This window comes from Notothenia rossii, assembly GCF_949606895.1.
Source record: "Notothenia rossii genome assembly, chromosome: 9".
Taxonomy (NCBI): domain Eukaryota; kingdom Metazoa; phylum Chordata; class Actinopteri; order Perciformes; family Nototheniidae; genus Notothenia; species Notothenia rossii.
Genome location: NC_136907.1, coordinates 34,539,070 through 34,557,293, shown reverse-complemented (window position 1 = coordinate 34,557,293; position 18,224 = coordinate 34,539,070). Strand labels below are relative to the sequence as shown.

The following is an 18,224-nucleotide window of genomic DNA, read 5'->3' as shown; positions in this document are numbered from 1 at the left end:
TACATGCTTATTGTAGTTGTAAGTGCAATGCCTGTAGCACCATGGAGCATATGTGTGGGCTGGACCTGTATTTTACAGGAGAGGAGTGAGCAGAGGGTCGAGTTGTCGATTCTTGTTCAGTTTTCTGTAACTATCTGCCTCACCCTCTCAGACTTCGAGTTGTGCGCGCTGCTAAAGAGACGCGCTACCATGGAAACCAAACAATGGTGTAGCCGTATTAAAGTCAGAGTGGAAACAGTCGTGAGTAAATCTGATTTTGTCAGAAATCGGGAATAATGCGGGAGAAATATGACCCCGGGAGGAAACCGGGAGAGGGCAATGAAATCGGGAGTCTCCAGTGAAAATCGGGAGGGTTGGCAAGTATGTCACATATACACACGCACTCTTTGGCCCCCCCCCCACTTCTGAAATGAATGCGGCACTGCTGGTCCGAGCCTCTCATCCATCCTCGCGCTGTGTCCGCTGTCCGGCCGCACATTGAGCCATCATGTCTGGAAGAGGGAAGTTTGGAGGCAAAGCCCGAGCGAAGGCCAAGTCCCGTTCCTCCCGAGCTGGACTGCAGTTCCCGGTGGGGCGGGTCCACAGGCTGCTGCGCAAGGGAAACTATGCCCAGGACAAGGTATTTGGATGTTTTGGAAGATTCATAGCCAACCACACTGAAGATTATGGATTATTTCATATTTTTAAGCCTCAATTTGTCCTTCCCCCCCTCCTCTAACATCACCAGAAGTCATAATTTAAGTGGTAATTTCTCAAAAAAATCTTCCAGGGGAGCATCCCCCCGGACCTTCATAGTATGGTTTGTTCAGCATTTCCATAGCCCCACCAAAAATATTTTCCACCAGCCGCCACTGAGTATACAGTATTGTAGCGAACCCTGGGTTCAGAGGGAGGGGCTTGCATGGGGGGGAGGGGGGGGTTGGGGGGGAAACGGGGTTCAGGGTGAGTGGCTGTACCCGTAGGATAGAAAAGGGGGAAGAGGTCACACGGCTGTGGAGAAGAACGTGTTGCTCACATTCTGTTACTGAGTTTAGGCTAGTTAGCTAACAGGTTTATTGTTTTGGGTTCAGTCACTTTTGCCTCCAAAAGTAAATCTGTTAAGAGTTCTGTTTCATATGGGTGTTGAGAGATGTATCCATAGATTTAGTCCCTAATTTTTGCTAAAGTGCACCAAATTGATGGATTTAACTAAAAAAAATATTCCCGGGGGATCATGCCCCCGGACCTGTCCAATTGTCTCACCCACATTGAGGATGCTTCCTACGCCCATGTTTTATTCCATGTGTCAAGTCAGGCAAATTGAGTCCAAATGTTATTGCATCAATGATCTGTTCAACCTGATCTCACCAGAATGCGTGACTCCACCACGACTCCTTAACACCGCATTGCGTGGTGGAGTCACGAACTTTGCTACATTTACGTGTCTGCACCACGCAAACAACCCCAATGTAAAGTGAATGAGGCTCCTTTGTCGTGGTGCACACACGCATTTCTACAACGTCCAGTAGTGAGGTTTTATTCTATAAAACGTTTTTAAAATCAACTTTATATGGAAGCCCATTTCCGTCACTTGAAACAAATAAAATCCCCATGAAAAGTCATAATTATGAGATAAGAAAGTCGAAATAATGAGATAAAAAGTCATAATTATGAGATAAGAAAGTCGAAATAATGAGATAAAAAGAGATGAGATAAGAAAGTCGAAATTATCAGATAAAAAGTCATAATAATTGGATAAAAAGTCATAATAATTAGATAAAAAGTCATAATAATTAGATAAAAAGTCATAATTATGAGATAAGAAAGTCGAAATAATGAGATAAAAAGTCATAATTATGAGATAAGAAGTGCGCATGCGCTGCAGTGGCGCTGTCTTCAAAGGTCCCTTCATCACATTGCTGCTCTCCACCATGCAAACGGCATCTAGTCCTAAATAAGGTAACTATTACAGGTGACTTTTGTAAATGTTAGATGTTACATATAACATGGAGCTATGTACAACTCAAGGCATATGCTCGAACGGGAGCTGCCTGGATGCTGCAATCATGTGGTGCGCACTATCCGTGCTGAGTGTGCTGACTTTTCGTACAATGTCCCACTGTCTAGCTACCTGCATAAAGTCAAGTGCTCAGCGCAGTTGTCGGCGAAATGTCGCTCCTCTGTTTTCATTTAAACAGCTCCTTATATCCGTTAGCGCAGCTAGCTAGCACCAGATGCTAACAACAACAATACACGTAAGGTCTCTCTTTCGCTCGCTCGCGCCACACATACACACACCCTCCCGGTCCTCCCGATGGCCAGTCGGTGCCTGCCGGTGAGCGTGGAAGTGTGGTCTACCACAAGCGGGCGGCAGGAGCGGGGCTGTCAGCATCAGCTTGTAGATGGTATTTTAAACTCGATGCGCTCTGAAACTACGGGGCGGCCGAGGACAAAAAATACACATGCATTAATTGCGTTAAAATAATTAGTGGCGTTAACGCGTTATTAACGCGTTAACTTGACAGCCCTAAAAATAATACTTTATTCCGAGTGTTCTTGCTTTTCTCTTTGGAAGTCATCACATAACGGCATTGTAATACACGGTTCGGATGCATTAAATATGACATATCTGCCGTAGTTCTTTATTTATATTGCCCTGATGAGAAGACTTCTGGACAAACTTGAAGAACTGCCGCCAAAACTGAATATGTGACGTGGATCATAAATATATCAACAATTAAACAACATCTTGCATTTATTTTCACAAAATACGTCTCCTTTCAGTATCAATAGTAATTTGGCTGACTTTTATATTTGATCCAATTGGTAGATAGGTTATATTTACACCATAACGGTGCACAGCTGATAGAAAAGGACTTGTAGTTTTTAAAGATATTACTAATTTTCTTTGAATATAAGAATGTAAATACTGAGTTGAGAGAATAGTCAGGGAATTTGGGTGATGGGAGACACATCTGAATCACAATTTCAATAGCTTACCATTAAATGACGGATATGCCTTCCTGTCTGTGATGTTTTACAAATCAGATATTAATGTGTAGAAGTAAAACATGAGAAATAGAATAGCAATATCCTGTAAAATTATGTAAAAACATGAATAAACTACACAATCTTCAGAAGTTAAGTTTCCTACACTATTAATACAAAGTTATTATTAGTATGCTGTGTGTACCTTGTGTGCACCGCCTAGTGATTAAAACACGTTATTGAATTATTTTTGTTGAATAATGTTATTTTTGTTGAATAATGTTATTTGATGAAAAGAATATTAAGAGTACATACTTTCATAGGGGGAAAGTAGAAGGTCAATGATAGAAATAGAGAATATAAAAAATCAAGAAGATACTGTAAGTGATCTCTACAATAAAACAGTTTAGTGCTGGATGTACAAAGTTATTAATATGAGGAGGTGCAAAACAGACAAACTAATTAACACATTAAAGAATACTTTAGGTTAAGATCTTCTTTCAAATAAGAAAAAAGCTTTGGGGGTATCTATAATCTACAGATAAATATTAAGCCTGACAAAGTACTTAACGTCTAATATATTACTTTCCTGCAATGTTAACTATGTTAAAGCACTTCTTTTTACTGCTATTATACACATTAATCATACTCTTATGTATGTAGATAGAATAAGACATGTGTAGAATTTGACAGTTTAATGGTGGAGGTATACACATATTGATAGATGTCTTGTAATGCACTGTTGAGGAACCTGTGACCCAAGTTTTTCATTCATTGCATAACTACACCATAGTTGTGTATAAGATATGTCAATAAACCTTAGGAAATCTTGAAAGGGATGTGCAAAATAGCAATTATATACAGTTTTTAATTAACTATTAGAAGAGAATAACAAGTAATGAATATACTTTATAGAGATCTGCAGATAAATGTTTAGTCTTCTCAAGCACCAACTATCAAATATCTCTCATGATTGTTGGCACTTGACAATCACCTTTCCCTGAATTTTACTCAGGTGTAAATAAAGTCTGATTTAAGGGTTGTTTATATTTCACATCATTAATCAGAATCTGCAAAGTAACTAAAATAAATGTAGTGGAGTAAAAATACCAGGTTAACCTCTGAATTGTAGTGGAGTAGAATTACAAAGTAACAATGAGCTGTCATGTGGGTATATATTAATACTGCCCTTTATGGATACAAGCGATTTTCACCCATTTAGTAATTACATGTTTTAAATGTGTACACACTGTTTCCCATCGCCTAAACCTCCAGGGCTGTACACAGTTTAATACTGTCAACTTCTAATTTTGGGAAAAACAAAAACGTCTTTTAAAACTACAATTCCCAGTAGAGACGTGCCATAGAGAACATGTTGCGAAACACAATAGCCAGCATGTGTAGTTCTGGGGGGGCGTTCGAGTCCAGTTTTGAATAGTCTGCCTGCCGTGGTTTCGTTCCATTTCAAAGAGCTTGACGCTAGGCGCAACCTTGGCGCACTGCCACTCCAACATCCAATCCCAGAGTTTGAAGATTAATCACGGGGTTTGTCAAGAGGACTGTAGTCACAAAAGATAGCTGGGGATTATGGGTAGTGTAGTGTCTTGGCCATCCTAAATTGAATCTTTTTTCGGATATCATATCGCATTAGCAACACCAAATCTGGCGTCAGAGATCTTCTGTTCCTGTCCTTTCTTCTTAGAGGAAGTACAGAATCACGTACCTCTGGATTTGTTTTAATGTTTGAGGTGCAATAAACGACACAGCTGCTTTTTGAACTCAACAGTGTCTTACTTCTCCCTGCTTTATCACAACTGATTGGTCAGATATTATTACATTGATTATGGATGTGTACATATGGGGGTTCAAATATATAGTCAAAACTGCTGTAATACCATTTTCAAGGCATCTTAGTTTCCAAAGAAGGTTCATTGTGGTATTGTAGGGAAAGAGGGTAACACCAAGCATTCAGGAATACATGCTTCTCTAGGATATGGGTCAGTAAAAATAACCAATCATTCTACTCATAATAATAACCTCCTGGCTCATTTACCACAAGTGAGGTTACTAATCACTAGTATTTCTTCTCTCTTCTTTAGATAACGCTTCGTGATTCATCACCAGTGGTGCTCACGCATAACCAGTGCTCCTGTGTTGCAGGATGAGGAGAGGTGCAGAGATGGAGCCCACAGTAGCAGCTGAATACAGTCGACTGGCAAATGTGAACTACTCCCCTTGTGGCCTTGTCATTCACCCCTCTACCCCCTGGCTTGGTGCCTCCCCTGATGGAGTTGTTTTTGACCCAACAGAATATCCCCAATTTGGCCTTGTTGAATTCAAATGTCCCAAATTATGTCGACTGCTAATATGTGGATGGAAGCTAAAGAAAAGCCATGCATATTACTGGCAAGTAGAGGGTCAACTTCTTGTATCTGGGATGCAGTGGTGTGACTTTGTAGTGTGGGCACAGGAGGACTACCTGGTGCAAATAATATACACAGATCCAGAAGTGCAAAGAGCAATCAGAGAAAACGTTGACTTTTTTTGTTTACACATACATGCCGAAGTACCTGTCATTAAAAAATTAGTGGGCAATGTAGCCATTGTTAACTCTGTAAGCAGTTAGCTGCTAGACCCTGGCTCAGCCGTCATTGTTTTTAGGAGGCAATCCCTCAATCATATGTTCTTAATTTTAAAATGTAGCACCTTAGAAGACTTCATGACAACAAATGTGATTTCAATATTGTATTTGATACACATAATCGTTTCCTCAAATTATTGTACTTTTTATTCAATTGCAACAATTGTTTGTCACATTTCATATATGTAAATAAATATACAATTGTATTTAAAAAAGACAATAAAGTGAACTGTTTTTTTGTAATTAATAGTAAATCATTGCATTTGTCAGAAAAATCATTAACGCATTGTAATTTGCAATTTACAATTTATTCACAACAAAACACTAGCGTGTGTTAGGCAACACGGGATTACGGTGTGCTCACCCAGCTTAAATCACAGCTACCTGCACAGGTGACATCATTTAAATAGTTGCGCCATCGTGTGGTCAAATAATAGTTGGATTGGCTGATTCTCTTGTCCATCTTGTCTTATTTCACCCATGTCTTGACCAGTGCTTTGTTCTGATAGTTTGACAGCATACATGCTACTGCAAACAGTTGGTTGATGTTGTAGGCATGGGACAGGAGGATGATCCTATCAAAAAGTTTGTTCTCTTTTATCCTCCTAATGACAGGCTCCACATGAACCCTCAGTCTGGCAATGGCCTGTGTCTCCGTCACCTGATAGGCTGGCATTTGCTTCTGCTTTGACAGAAAAGGTGGGCAGTACACTTTGCATTTGCAGCAATCGCTGATCAGGAAGCCCTTATCTACCATCACTGCCATGTTTTCAGTCAACTTTGCAGCTATTCCAGACTGTTTGCAAATCTCCTTGTCGCTGACAGAACCACCATACAGACTGGAAACAAATGTCACTGTGCCATGTGGGGCTATGCCAACCAGGGCTTTCATGGTGCAGTGAGATTTGTATGTAGAATACATTTCACTTTGGAGGAGTGAGGATGGTGTTTGACACCTCAGTTCTGTGCAATGCAGGATCACCTGTGTGTCTGGGAAATTTTTGAATGCCTCTGGGAGGTCGGCTTGAACTTCTGCAGGTGTAAGCCAGATGCACTGTGACCCCAATAAAGTTGTAAGAAAACTTGTCCATGTTGCAATGATGCGGCTCACAGTGGACTGGTGTACGTTAAAGCGGTTTGCAAGGTTCCCTCTCTTTCAAACCCACCGACAGGAAGCAGAGAAAAAGGAAGAACTCGTCAATTGGCTGAAGCAGCTGTCTCTGGAAGATTAAAAAAAGGGTACTATATTAATGTCATGAGTGTACTGTAGCACACCATGGGAAAAACATTAAGTTGTTTTAGTTCTCTGATGTATTCAAAAAGGATGGAGTACTTTAGCCTTTTAGCCTACACGAAAGCAATGAAATGTCGGAGAAACATTTTCCCTTCAGTTTGTGTTTAGATTGTGTGTTAAAAGAAACGTAGCCTACCGTTGATGGACGTGCGTAACCACTTCTTCATTCCTCTTGGCAGCTGATATCGCTCTTGTTACACGAACCATTTTATAAATGGAAGGCTCAATCAAAAACCAGAAGGCCATCAGGTGGTTATAGCTCGGGAATCTGCACACAAAAGACACATGTCAGTCATTAATTGAGTAAATATAAATAGTATTGAGTAAATACAGTCGTGTTAACTGTAACACATGGGCTAATATTTTCCTCTTGTTTGCTATAATACATTACAATTCAAATGATGATTAAGAAGGCACTTGGTGCAGGTATAGTAATCTACAGCAGTAAAATGTAACTACATTAAAGCAGCAGTAATAATAATCTAAAACATACAGGGAACATTTTACACATAATGACTACTTTTACTCTTCATTCTTAAGTGTGCAACTGGGGGAAATGCAGTGGATATTGACATGTACTTTTACTTTGGTAAGGTTTTGAAGATTTCCACTTGTAGTAAAGTATTATCAGTATGTTGTTAGTATTAGTATGTTTTACTCCACCACATTTAGTTAACCTTCATAGTTTCTAGTTACTTTTTATATATGAAAACACATGATTTATGATTCTACATGTACAGTTCAGGAGTATTTTCAAACCATAGCATTTGTACTTATACTTCAGTTAAGTTGCCTACTTATTCCAACACTGCATGCATATAGTCAGCGGTCAAACGGCAGGTAAACAGGATTCTTTATAAGCTAACCCATCTCAAAAACTTGGATAGAATTTAGCCAAAACATTACCTGGTATAGAATCGGATGTTGTCGTCGGAGCCAGCAAACCGCTGTAAGCCAAACTCTCGCTGGACTCTTAACTCCTGCAGTTGCTTCTGCAGATCCTCCACTGTTTTGGAGTTGTCCTCTGTAGCTTGAGAGGACATGTCCAGTGAAGCTGGTTCAGGGGTTGAGCAGTGATCACGGTCACGGACATCGATGTGCTCTTCCTGCTCCTCCCAAGACACTGGTTCAGTGGGCCGCTCCCTTCTCTCCCAAACACTAGCCCGCTGTGGCTGGCTCCTACGGCCATTAAGGGTTTTTGGCTCTATTAGTTGATCCGTAGTGAAGTGACGACTGCAGACCTTGGAGTGAGAGGAGATTGTAAAGTTATCACGTCGTATTTTAACCAGCCACTGTCATCGCAGCTCGAGTTCGGTCGGAAAGCCATGGAAACTTAGGACGCCGTTGAATTTAGCTAACGCAGTACAAAGTGGGACACAGCAGTGCTCGGAGTAGTTCTTTACTTGTCTTTGCAAATGTTACGTTTTGAAAATCTTCCGTCATTTAAACCATAGATGTAAACAGTAAAACATTTGTGGACGATCTTCCGCTCAGCTACGCAGACCGAAAGCAAACCGGAAGCAGCCGAGCCTTATTACGGCTAAGGCGGAAGTACGTCTCAGACCCTAGTGCATGTACAGGGTATATGCAGGAATCCTGAGGTCAAATTTAATACCTTTTAAGACCTTTTTTAAGACCCTTTCCATACATTTTAAGACCTCATCGCAACTTTGAGTTCTAACCGGTTACATTGGCGACACACTTTACCTCACATATACTATATTGATTGTAAGATAGCACAACTAAACAGAGTGCAGACAGACTACTGAAGCCTCCTCTCCACATGAACTTCAACCTCTCTGTGAAGGTCAGGTTTAATGCAGTATGCTGCTTTGTTGCTTCTGTACTCTGTGCTCTTTCATTCCAGTAAAACTCCTCAGAAACCATTAGAAACCAGTATTTGACCAATAAACAAAACAATTGACAAAACTTTGAACTACGAAATATATTAAACTTTGGTGAGCTTCAGCGGGCTAATGCCATATAGTAGCTCCCTCACAAATACCCAGGGGTTAAATTGGGCTGGGGCTGTCCGGGGCTAAGCCCTGGCACATAGGACGATGCTCTGACGTCATCACCCTCACACATTTGTCATATGTTTACAAAAAAGGATATATATGTTAAGACTTTTCTCGTTCTTAATATAGACTATATTTAGGGTCTATATGTGTTGACTTTACTTTAAAATAGCAGATCTCTGTGACCGGATATAGTTTGGCTTAGACCCCAGCCCCACGAGGACGCATACGGTAAAACGCATACGCAAACGCAAAAAAGTCTTCCGTTCACACGCATTTGATTCATTAATGTGTCCGTTCACACTAGACCCCTGGAAATGCTGGAAACGCTTTAGTACATATGCCAAGCCTGTAAGTGGCGCTGCTGCCGCCACAAAATACACCAAAAGCAGCGAAGAAGACCCCGGAGCATGGTTGCCATGGTTGCCCTTCTGTTTATTCTCCGCGGTGGACGACGTGTTGACGTGTTCCCCTGCTGTATATCTCTCAGGTAGTCCACCAGCAGATCAAAAACACCCACCTCTCCGCCTCTTCCAAGGGACGAGGGAACCGTGCGGCAGTTTCCGTTAAAAAAAATGTTCCGCCGGTCAACATGTCCGTTAAAGGTTTAAATCTTCCGTATAAAATTAGAAAAGTGCCGATCAGAGGTCTTCTGTTATTTATTGAGCTTTAAAACAAATTGATGACGACTCTGTTCTCTGTATAATAATATTTAATAAACGGTGCCTGCCTCTTTTCCTCCCCCTCTTCTGACAGCCCAGCAGCAGCAGGAGACGTTGGAAGAGGGAGGCGGGCTATTTAATCGTAATCAGAAAATGATCATATAGGGCTTACACAAGGAGCCGTTGGACCCCCAGAGCGTTGCGTATGCCGGTCTGCCCACCTTGGGACCTCCCCCCCCCCCCCCCCACAGAGCGGAGCAAAGCAAGGGGGTTTCCCGACATGTCGTTTCAGTAAATTAAAGGGTGTTTCATGTTGTCGTTGCTGTCGTTACTTAATACCTTGGAAAATGCCGTTTAATACTTTTTAAAAGCCTTAATTTTCGCTAAATATATTTATCAACTTTTAATACTTTTTAAGACCCCGCGGACACCCTGATGTAGCCTATTGGGATGAGGCTACAGACGTACGGCTCCTACACAGTTATGGCTAGAAAGGATCCGTCTAGTGTAAAACTCTTGCGAGAGTTTGCAAGTCACGTGACTGAATGTTTACGTTTGGCAGGCAGCCTTTCAGTTACGATCGTTAACATCAGTGGGCCACAGCAAATGATCGTGAGAAGCTAAACTATCTATTAATTATGTCAATGACAGGGAGTGTGATTGTTGAAATAGGGTGTTAGCGGTTTTGCTGTTGAAAGAAGAATGACAACACTGTAGATCACCAACACTATGGTTTATTTTTTATTCACAGGCAATTCAACGTTGTCGCAGTAAAAGTCCTAAGCTAAATGAATGTGTATGTTGCATCATGTTACTGCTGTAGATGTGTTTCCGAGCCGCTCCAATGAGAGTTACAACGAGAACGTGACGTCATATTTAGACGTCACGTCAGATGCAAGTATCAGCGAGAACAGCAGCGCATTTGCAACTTGGAAATATAACCACTATTTTCAATTTGTGGGGATAAAGGACCCAAAAAATATTACGGTAAAATGTAAACTGTGTGCAGGACAGAAGCATTGTCCACATCGAATAACAGCAATGCCAATCTCCTGAAGCACCTAAGTAATGTACATGGGGCTATAAAACTAGTCGCCAAAGACCCCACCGTCTCAACCAGCGGAAGTGACCCAGATGGAGCAACACCATCTAAACAGCCAAAAAACAATTTTTTTAAATCGCCACATGTCACCCAGAGTCAACTAAATAGATTGATTGCCAGGTATGTTGTTGAGGACATGCTGCCCATCGCAACGGTCGAGTCTGTTGCATGCCTTCAGAGAACTAGTCAGCAAAAAACAACACAAAAACTTGTATTTTTATTGTTATTATTTTTAAAGTAAAGTAACTTGTTAGTAGTTACTTTTATAATTTAGTAACTAATAAAGTAACTACTTACTTTTTTGAGAGCAGTATCTATAACTATTACAAGTTACTTTTTTTAAGTAACTTGCCCAACACTGTAAATAACACACTGTTATTTACTCAACAATAACACACAATTATCCTTGTTTTTATTTATTCTTTTAATTCTATAATATTGGACTTTTTAGCCGTCCGTCAGGAACCGATTTTCAAAATAAAGTCACCGGAAACAGACGTAGGCCCGGTTCAAGCTCGATGATTGGATGTTGTAGCCGCAATGCACGCTGGGATATAGTGTTTCCCACATAGCACGTTTAGTTAAATATGGGAAGCCAAAGGTGCCATAATACGCCCGTATGTTTGCCTGTTTTTTCGCACCAATTTACGGGGAGGCCCGTAAGTTCGTGCGAAAAAACGGGCGAACATACGGGCGTATTTTCGCATGATAATGAGCCCCTCCTTCTGATTTCCATAGCCAATGAGTTCAAAGTTTCTGTAACCAATCAGTGAAGAGTAAAGCCAGACCAAAGCAATCTGTAGATGAAAAGTTCCTGACATTGGGAGGCTGTGAATTGTACATTATTCCCGATTCATGGGACTATGTATTAATTTGCCTTTCAATATAATAAATATATAAATCAATATAATTTTCCTTCATTGTCTTTTAAAATAAAATCGCCTTACCCTTTTCCTTAACCCTCTGGAGTGTGAAGTGAAGGGTATTTTCTCAATTTGTAGATGTCTCCTTAAATCAACTTTTAAATGTACTTCTTATAACATGGCATGGTGTTACATGTCAAAATGTTCAGTAGTCTCTGGTCTTGGTAGAAATGCAAAGTCACTCACCTTATGAGATACTAAGCTTAGAAATCCGATTTTTGGAAAACTTCAAAACTGTTGTGAAACACAGGTGAACTCATGTCATCCATTTTTTTTGGTGTTTCAGATTTGGTTCACCAAAGTAGTGAAATATATGAATTACACTATAGGCCTATATAAATGTGTTGTTCATGTCTAAAATGAAAATGTGTAAATTATCATTTAGAGTAAAATATTTCCATCCCTCTACTTTCACCACAGAAAAGTTACATCAGGACTGATTCATATTCCATACAAAGGTTCATGTGATGATGTGTACAAATACAAATTGAGCCTTAACCTCTTAATCCCTGAGCCTGTTTTTCAGGTTTCAGGCTCCAAAATGCCACTAACACAGCAAAGACTATATCTTCACTTCTAAAAGGGGTAAATTAATAATATTTTCTCTCAAAGCAAGGTTACATCTGTGAGTTGGATGTAGAAGTGTCAGAATCAATATAGATGTTTTTATTTTAAAGTAAATTTAGATGGAACATAGTAAAAACATGTAAATTATAATGTCCGCCTAAAACAAAAAACATTACTTATCGTGAAAACCACCCTTGAATGATGGGTTAGTAGACTATAAGCTTTAGGAATCCAAACTATAACATATAATGAGTACCCTGTATCAAGATTGATGCAAAACAAGTGAAATTTGACCTTTTTAGAGAGGTTTAGAAAAATAAAGTCCAGGCGGACTCACCTCTGGGTAATTTGGGAACCATTGGTTCCATTTGACCTTTTTCATTGTAAATATAATTGTATTACTTTGAATTATCACTATAGGTATTCATTCCATCCAAATACAACTGTTGTGAAAAAAAAACAAAAAAAAAACATAGTCTGTTATCCTCTTAGGCCCGACAATGCTAACAGTGAGCCTCTGGATTAGCCCCGAGCGCAAAATGCTAACCTATTACTGCACCGGATATCACTCCTAGCTCCCTTATTACTTATCCCAGCTGCACATCCAACACATCATTTATGATCGTAAAGACACAGAATCTAACGGTGCCCACCTCAACACTGAAAGATACAAACTTTCAACATTATCAACAAAAACGTAAATCAAAAGAAATGGCGCTAGGTAGCTACACAATGCTAACATGGCTTACCTTTGTCTTTGTCTGGTCTCAACTGGTCTTCAATGGCATTAACACGATAACAACGATGATGTAGTTTATCCATAGGTTAATATCCAATGTGGCTGTGTCCCCCTTGAAATGTTATGATAATCTATAAGCAATAAAACTGCAATTACGTTATCTGCTGTCCGCTCTGTGCTCCGTGCACTCTGGGTCCTGCAATAGACCTATCGCTAAGCCACGCCCCCTTTGAAAACTCGGAAAAACAAAGCCGACCGTGAATGACTGTTGACAATGGCCGCGGGGGGAGTTCAAATTCAATTGTCAGATTTACCACAGCAGGTAATAGACCTGTTTTTTAAAGATGACACAAATATTTCGTCTAGAAGCAGACAGAGAGGGTTACAGTATGCAGTGGAAAAGTACGTTCATGAGATATACATTTACAGAAAAGAAACCATTAGAATCGAGGCCAAATGCTACCACTCGCAACTGAAAAGTGAGAAACCCCAAAGGCTCTGTATCAATGTTGCTGATGACAACACCATCATGGAGCAGTGTTGTTCGTGTATTGCAGGGTAAGTAATTTCTAACACATTATTACCTTAGACCTCCATGGTGATGCAAGCAATAGCTATAGATAACGTTAGCTAGCTAGCTACTCTCAAGCATTACTTACAGTTGATTTGATTGAAGATTACAAGAACTATGACGATAATCGATGATTACTACTATTGCTGATATTTTAGTTTAGGCTAGTGGTCCAACGCGGTATACGAGCTCTCTCACTCACCCGGTATACTGAGTGGGTGGGGCAGGGCTAAAGTCAGGCAGACATTGGATTTGAATATGTCAAAGCCACTGTGTAGGCCAGTAGCTAGACCCGACAGCTGTGTCATTTATGTAACGTTAGTGACAGACAGGCTACATTAAAGTAGGTTGCACCAGGTTCAATGAGTAGCCTAGTCCCACTGCACTGGGGAGCTATATACAAGTAGCAGCTAGTACGAGCAGTGTTCTCAAACAATAGCCTATTTCTTTTCTCCCCTTCTCATTGCTGTTGAAACCATAGGGCACCAGGTTACTGTTCGCACATCATTGGGCTCATGTACAGTTTAGACATTTCTCGTGCCCAAAATGAAGACACTGCCTCCTGTACAAGTCGGCCACAGCAGTGGCAAAAACCCAGAGGGAAGAAGGTAGCAGGCCAGCCTATATCCTCTGCAGTGGTGGCAAAAGCCAAACTGAACCGCAAACGGAGACCAGTGATCCCCACCTACACTCCTAACAGGTAGTTTCAAAGCACAATAAAAACACAGATACATTTGGTAATAAAAACAAAATGGTGCTCCTTCACAGTTTATTGAAAAAAAATGTTTGCACCGTCATGCAGTTTGATGTGAAAGAATAATAGCCTAGGCACAACATCAGATACATTTCTACAGTGAATAGTTAGTACTATGCATAACACAGTTAACAGTAACATGTATCTTTCTGCATTTAGGAGTCAGGAATCTGAGGAAATATATGAGACACTGAGAGGAATGAGAGGCACACCTATAAGCTACATCGTTAACCAGACCCCTATACAGGTAGCAGTAGGTGGAAAGGACTACCCCATTGGTTGTGGCTTGAGCTATCAGGTAATGGTATTCTTGAGGATGCAAGACTGGAAGTTAGACAGCATACTCACAACATACCAGATCTGGTTGATGTTTCTCAACCTTATGTTAGGGATCCTCTCTGACACAATTTTAAATTTCTTTATCTTTGATATAGCACGTTCAACATGTATCTTGTGTGCAGCCACTTTTTTTGTCAGGCAGACATCTGTAGAGGGCATCTGCCTTTTTCCTCTGACGAAGGGTGGGATGTTTATTTCAAGTCCAATTACGTGTAGGTCATTTTCAATAAAAAATCCTTTATCTACCATAAGCCCATCCCCCTCCTGCAGATAGCCATGTTTAAGCAGATTTTTCATTAGCTCAATAAAGTTGCTCTGCCTATCTATTTCTTTGTCAGACATAGATCCAGTGAAAAGAGTTTAACAAAATATTACAGAACCTCGTGGATCACATGCTATGAGGGATTTCAATGTGTTTGCAGACTTGTAGGTTGAGTAGCTTTGGCTCTGCAATACAAGTGAAGTTGGGGTTTGAATTAAGAGTAAGAGGGGAGGAGAGAGGGGTGATGGATAAGGAGAGAGGGGTGATGGATAAGGGGAGAGGGATGAGGGGGAGAGGTGAATGAGGAGAGAGGGAGAGGTGAATGAGGGGAGAAAGGAATGAGAGGAGAGAGGGATAAGAGGAGACAAATGACTCCTTGATGTTTCTAATTTTTTCTCTCGCTGCAGCTCCCACTGTTGCAGCTCCCACAGACCAACCAAGCAACATCCCTGCCTGTATCCTCTTCCTGTACTAAGACCATCCCCATGCCCCTCTCTCCAGACATAGCCATACCAACACCACAGCACAAGCAGGGCTTTGATCTGGAGGAAGCAAGAATAATACAACTGCAAACCACGGGACAGGCTGCATGTCCACTGTGGCAGAAGGAGCAAGAGGGCAGGCTGACTGCATGAGAATTTGGCACAATAGTAAAGAGAAAGAAAACTACTACTTAGCGGACACGACTTCTGTGACTTTGTACTTTTTAGAAGAAGAGATATATATATTGAGAGAGTTCACAGAGATATTCAGTTCATCAATGACATGATTGTAAAGCTGCACACATTCCATGATGCTCACTTTAGTCCAAAGACATAAATCAGACCTCTTTCATTGTCACTCTTTTCCTGTCTTGGGTTGACCTGTGTCGTCTCTGTGAGGGCAGTAACATCTCCAGCACACCTCATTCTGTGAAAAAAACACAAAAAGCTGAGTATTAGCTAAACATAGACAGATAATAATAATAGTTCATTTAAGGAGCATCTTTCATACATAAAATGCAGCTCAAAGTGAATTTTATTGACAACAAACATAACAACATTGACAGATCAACATTTGTATTTGCCTTGTCAGGGATAAAACGAAAAGTCCAGGACTTATTTCCATCGTTGTCCCTGTTGTTACTGGTTTCAAGTGGCACTATGGCATCTGAAGTGCATCGAGCATTCTTAGTGCATAATCTAAAGTGCATGTAGTAGTATTCATGTTTCAGTTCTTTTTTATTATAAAAAAAAGCATCATTCATGCTCATTGGTGCATTAAAAACAATTATTTTCATCAACAAAGTGCATAGAAACATTAATCATCGTTCACCAGAGGTTCAACACATAATACCGTCGCACCAACATTACAGTGGCAGGTTGCTAAACAGCTGCTCCCTTATCCTTGATTTGAACACTGCAGCACTCTCGGTTTCCTTAATATTGAGTGGTAGTTTGTTCCACTCCACTGCACCTCTATATCTAAATGACATTTGACCTATCTTCCTGTTGTGTTTAAGGGGACTACATTTCTCAGGCTTCCTCTTGTGTTGTGTGTGTGTGCAATCATTTCAAGGTGGTTGTTAAAATATGTTGGGGCTCTCCTGTTTAAAATCTTGTGGACCATAGCTGTAGTTGTTTGGCTCTGGCCTCCACTGGTAGCCAGTGGAGTTGTGTAAATTGAGTCCTCCCTATATGGGTTCTGGAATTTAGGCCTAATACTACTCTGATTAGTTTGTTCTGTGCTGTTTAGAGTTTATGTTGAAGGGGTTTGTTAAGGTTCCAGTACCATGAGCTGATGGCATAGTCGAAATGGCACTGGACCAGACATGAGGCAAGGGTTTTTAGGCAGTCAAAGTTAAGAAAAATTGACTTCCTAGCAAGGAACCTTGTTCTGGCGCTTATCTTGCCCAGGACATTTAGGGCCATGTGGGCACCTCCTAGAGTCTCATCTAGAAGATACAACCTAGATATTTTATTGAGGGCTGTGATGTGATGGTTGTGCCTCCGGTGGTTATAACAAGTTTGTCCTCCCTGCTTAGCCTTATTTTTTAACCCATTAATATGGATTCTGTCTTGCCTAGATGCAGTGACAACCTATTGTCTGTTAGCCAGTTCTTTATACTATCAATGTTGTCAGCTAGGACGTCCTGTATATGAGTGCTTTTCCCTAAAATGCATAATAAAATATATAAAAATTGATAAAAGCAATAATAAGTAAAGTAAAAGCAAGGAACAACATTGAAATAGAAGCAAGAGCTAATAAAAGCAACAGCAGATGAAAGTTAACAGTTAAAAGCAAGAGTAAAAATGTAGCCATGTATTTCTTTATAAAAAATATCTAATCTTGTTGCCTGTCGTGTGTAGTGGTGACTGTTGTGTAACCATTGAAATGATAATATGATGTTGAATGTTAGCAGTGGTGGTCACTACATTAAATCTATAACTATAACTGTCCTTGTTGGTCATCATTTTCACTGTTATGCACCTGGCTGACTGTAACGTTACCTTTTTTTGGGTGAGGGTCTGTGTCTTTTCGGAGCAGCACACACGAGAGCCCGGATGGGATCTGGATATTCCAGAGTTGGCTTCCCATCTCTGAAGTGCTTTGAGGTGAAAAGACAGTTCGCAAAAGTTAGCTAAAAACACCAGCTAACTAGCGAGGACGAAAAGTCAGACAGCAAACGTTGATGTTGATAACACTGTAGCTAGTTAGCTGGCTAACAAGTTGGCAGCTAACGTTAGCTAGCTGGGCTGGATATACGCTAGCTAGTTGGCAGTCAAAGTCAATCGTTAGCAAACTAATAGTTTGGTCTACGTTTCTAATACATGCCGTCAAATATTATGTCTTTATGAATTGACCTTACCTTTGAGCAAACATAAGTGTCCTTGGTAATTGTCTTCACATTCAGTTGTGTATGTGGTCGACGACACAGCATAATCCACCGCTTGCATTTGTCGAGTTTTCTTTTGGGCTTCGGAAAAGGTACGAAATATACTCCTCCATCCAGTCTTTCAGGGTACCTGGTGTCCAAATTACAGGTACCCCACGCACAGCGTTTCACCATCAGATATTAGCTAGATAATAAACATAGAAACTGAACTCTTCTCAGTGGTTTCGATCACAGACGTCTGGTTTTGGTTTGATGCGCCCCACAAATGGCTTTTCTGGTGATGTCCGAGTTTTCTGCCAAGAAGGATTTTCGCTGTGATATGATTGGAAGAAATTCTATTTGGGGCGTGGTTTAGCGATAGGTCTATTCCTGCTTCCTTACGGTAGTAAACAATAAATGAAGTCGGCTGCGTAATGTTCTTACGCTGGCTGGCATTCTTCATACTTTACGCAGGACCATATCTCTGGAACCCATTGGTCGATTTGGGTGATTTACACCTTTTTCTTAACC

At 40.6% G+C, this 18,224-nt stretch overlaps 2 protein-coding genes across 2 annotated transcripts; one reads left to right on the top strand and one right to left on the bottom strand.

The window, feature by feature from the left end:
* Positions 1–5,952: 5,952 nt before the first annotated feature.
* Positions 5,953–9,205, bottom strand: LOC307020009 (uncharacterized protein). Its single transcript, XM_079651102.1, has 3 exons — positions 7,809–9,205; positions 7,039–7,170; positions 5,953–6,828 (listed from the first exon to the last, which is right to left on the bottom strand). The coding sequence occupies exons 1-3, from the start codon at positions 7,943–7,945 to the stop codon at positions 6,765–6,767; spliced, it is 333 nt and encodes a 110-aa protein (XP_079507228.1). The 5' UTR covers positions 7,946–9,205; the 3' UTR covers positions 5,953–6,764.
* Positions 9,206–13,201: 3,996 nt separating this feature from the next.
* On the top strand, positions 13,202–15,474 carry LOC307018871 (uncharacterized protein; the record flags this gene model as incomplete). Its single annotated transcript, XM_079649358.1, has 4 exons — positions 13,202–13,471; positions 13,966–14,184; positions 14,398–14,536; positions 15,247–15,474. Exons 1-4 carry the CDS (start codon positions 13,443–13,445, stop codon positions 15,472–15,474), a joined length of 615 nt encoding a protein of 204 aa, XP_079505484.1. The 5' UTR covers positions 13,202–13,442.
* Positions 15,475–18,224: the final 2,750 nt, after the last annotated feature.

Excerpts from the sequence above, each read along its gene's own strand:
- LOC307020009 (XM_079651102.1), bottom strand. The coding sequence starts at position 7,945 with ATGTCCTCTCAAGCTACAGAGGACAACTCCAAAACAGTGGAGGATCTG. Across the intron at positions 7,171-7,808 it reads AACATCCGATTCTATACCAG|ATTCCCGAGCTATAACCACC; the intron begins GTAATGTTTTGG and ends TTTTGTGTGCAG. Across the intron at positions 6,829-7,038 it reads GTTACGCACGTCCATCAACG|AGACAGCTGCTTCAGCCAAT; the intron begins GTAGGCTACGTT and ends TTAATCTTCCAG.